At 48.8% G+C, this 3392-nt stretch overlaps 1 protein-coding gene across 1 annotated transcript; it reads left to right on the top strand.

Annotated features, from left to right (window-relative positions):
- Nucleotides 1–1895: 1895 nt before the first annotated feature.
- Nucleotides 1896–3053, top strand: LOC137834061 (uncharacterized). The gene is made up of 2 exons (XM_068642126.1): nt 1896–2284; nt 2405–3053. Exons 1-2 carry the CDS (start codon nt 1896–1898, stop codon nt 3051–3053), a joined length of 1038 nt encoding a protein of 345 aa, XP_068498227.1.
- Nucleotides 3054–3392: the final 339 nt, after the last annotated feature.

Raw genomic sequence — 3392 nt, 5'->3', positions numbered from 1 at the left:
ACACAAACCAATTATTTTTCTTCAAGCACTATAAGTAGGGGTACCCTTTATCTCCACTAGCTAATAAGAAATGAGATAAAGCAGCCATTCGTCCAATTAGCTGCTAGACCTCCTTCACACTGATAGGGCTCCTCATCCCTATGATGGTGGCACATTTGTCAGAGTTAGCCTCTATGCCCCTGTCGGTAAGCAAGAAACCAAGGAACTTCCCTGCATCTACCCCAAACACACACTTCTCGGGGTTCAACTTCAAGTTATACTTGGCTATCATCGTGAATAGCTCCTCCTTTCCCTTCTGATTGACGACCACACTACAAGAAATTTGCTATTTACATACTGATTATTACATACGGATTCAAACCCGTATGTAAAGTGAGCATTCGATACAGCTTTTACATACGGATTTGAATTCATATGTAAAGTGGTGTTACAAATTTTTACATACGGATTTGGATCCGTATGTAAAGTAAGTATTACCTCTTCCTGCGACGTTGACTTATCTTTTCAACATGTCACTTATCACCTTGTACCCTAAAACGCACACTTATCTTAAAAAGTGTATTTAGGATTAGAACGCACCGTATTAATAAGTCTTATATTAACACGTGAAAAATTATGGCTATGGCTGTGCCCTACTAGGCTTATCAACACAACTGGGCCAACTCATGTTCCAACTTAGAAACCCAACACCCAAGTTGACCTACTAACTATCCACTCCAAGTATTGAGTTCCGAGCATCCTGTTCAGTACAATATACAACTTTCGTATTTATTAAAAGAAATTTTTCATTGATTTAAAACAATTAAACACTGAAAGAATTACAAAAAAAAGTAGTGTTCTTATGCACAACTTTTGTGACGACCAGTACTCGGGCGTAGTTGACTGCTAGTGGATGTGGGGCCACGTAAGCTGGGTCCCCCGGGCGGCAGGGACCAGCGCCTCGCAGACGGTACGCCTAAGGTGTCGAGGAGAGGTCAGACCTCGGTCATGTGAGGTGGGTACCGCTAGCGGTATGCCTAAAGTGTCATGCAGACAGTACGCCCAATGGATCGAGGAGTGATCAAACATCGGTCCTCGGCAAGTTGAACAACAGAGCTGGGCCACGAGAGGTGGATCCCAGATTACACACTAGTTATCAGTTAGGGAGCAGCCTAGGTCACGAGAGCCCATGTGTGTGGTGTGGATGACGCATTCAGGTGTAACACAAGTAAAGAGCCACTGGAAAAGATACGACCTATAAGGGTCACGTTCTAGGGGTGAAGCTGCACGCATGGCACGTGAACGACTAGGGCGCTCCCAGGACAGGTGACCCCAGAGATCAGGTGCACGAGGTGGCATCCAAGTGGTAATCCCGTCAGAGGTTGCACTCCAGTTAGGGAACCCCACGCGCTAGGTTGCCCTAAGAGTGGGTAACAGCGGCACTGGGGCCCACCCCCTCAGAAAGCCTATTTTGGGTAGCGGAAACAGAGGAAACCCTAGGCTATATAAAGGAAGTAACAAACTTAGTAAGGTACACTATTCATTTCGCGCCGCTTAACACACACAGTTACACAAAGCTTTTACGCTTAACAGTTTTGGTGTTTTCTAGCCCTAAGATTGACTTGAGCGTCGGAGTGCAAACGACCTCTAGGGCACCCTTTGTCTTTGTGATTTCAGGTGTTAGATCGAGAGAGGCACGAACGAAACCACAGAGAATCAGGTGTGGGAGCATCGTGAGACGTACGAAGGCGATTGAGTCAACCGACAGGAACATTTGGCGTCCACTGTGGGGCACGATCTAAAACACTGTCCCACCAGCAAGAACAAGAAAGATCAAGAAGATGAGAAATACGAGGCAAGGATCTTTTGCATCAAACGGGGGCGAAAGTCTCACCTTGCAACAGATTATGGACACGATGCAGGCCCTCCAAGAAGAAGTGGTTGCGTTAAGAGCGGATCAAGAATGCATCCAGGCTGATTTGGCTTCATCGCAGGCAACAAACGAAGAACTGCGCCGAACGAATGAGGAATTGCGCAAGGATCTGCAAAATCAGGCAGGCGAACGTGAAGAGAAAGATCAAGAACTTGTGACGCCGCCTAGGGAGTTCTCGATGCCATTCTCGCAAGCGATCATGGATGCAATGATACCAGCCACGTTCGTATGGCCCAAAGTCACTTTCACCGATATGGAGGACCCAGAAGCTCATCTGACGGCTTTCCATACGCAGATGATGTTGGTTGGGGGCTCTGACGCGGTGCGATGCAAGTTGTTCATGAGCACTTTGGTGGGACCAGAGATAGATTGGTTCATCAGTCTCCCTGATGGCCACGTGACGACGTTTCCATAACTCACTAAGCTGTTCAGAGAACAATACATCACGAATCGGGCTCCCCCGTCCATTTCTTACGATCTTTTTGACGTAAGGCAGTATCAGGGAGAGTCCTTGAAGGAGTTCCTCAATCGTTTTGGGGGACAGGTGGTGAGGCTAAACACCAAGGATGAAATGATGATGGTGCATGCATTTAGAAAGGGCATCGTGCCAAGACCTTTCAGCGAGTCACTCATTAGGAACCGCCCCAAAACTTTCACCGAGATAAGGCGCCGCACGGTGGCTCACATTGGAGCGGAAGGGGAAGTTAACGAGAAGCGCACGTGCGTGGTTCCCATGCGCACACGTGCACCAGGTCGACCTCAACCCATAAGGGTGCATGAGGCAATGACAGAGAAGAAGGCCCCCGCGAAGCAGCAACCCTACCAACCAAGAAAGCCCCAAACCAGGGGGCGTGCAAGGGAGAACATGCCACCAAGGCACAACTTCGTGTTAGAGTTAAAGGACCTCATCGCTATCCCCAACATAGCGGAGAGGCTGAAGATACCCCCCAAGACTGACAAGAAGCTCGAGCCCAACAAGAACGCCTGGTGTAAGTTCCACCAAGCGTTTGGCCACCCCATACGCAACTGTTTGGCGCTGGGACACCAGCTAGACGAGTTGGTGAAGAACGACTTCATGAGGGATTATTTGCAGGAAACGCAGGGTGTCGAGGACGTGGCGGCAACAGGGGGTGACCAGTGACATGAAATCCCCGTGCATGGCGAAATTCACACCATTGCGAAAGGTTTTTCAGGAGGAGGTTGCACCGTTTCTCAAAGGAAGAAGTACGCACGGGCGGTGATGTCGGTAGAAGCACAAAGGGCATACGATGCCTTTGATGTTCACCTTGTCTTCACCAAGGCCGACCTCCGAGATGTCGTTCCCCACGACAATGATCCGATGGTGATTTCAGTAGTAACTGCTGGGAGGAAGGTGCACCGTGTACTGGTGGATCAAGGAAGCTCAGCAGACATGATGTTCTGGACGACTTTGAACAAGCTATAGATGTCCCCTGACATGTTAAGGCCCTATTTTGGCTGC

Source organism: Phaseolus vulgaris, chromosome 5 (assembly GCF_000499845.2).
Source record: "Phaseolus vulgaris cultivar G19833 chromosome 5, P. vulgaris v2.0, whole genome shotgun sequence".
Classification (NCBI taxonomy): Eukaryota; Viridiplantae; Streptophyta; class Magnoliopsida; order Fabales; family Fabaceae; genus Phaseolus; species Phaseolus vulgaris.
This window is presented reverse-complemented; position numbering and strand designations above follow the sequence as displayed.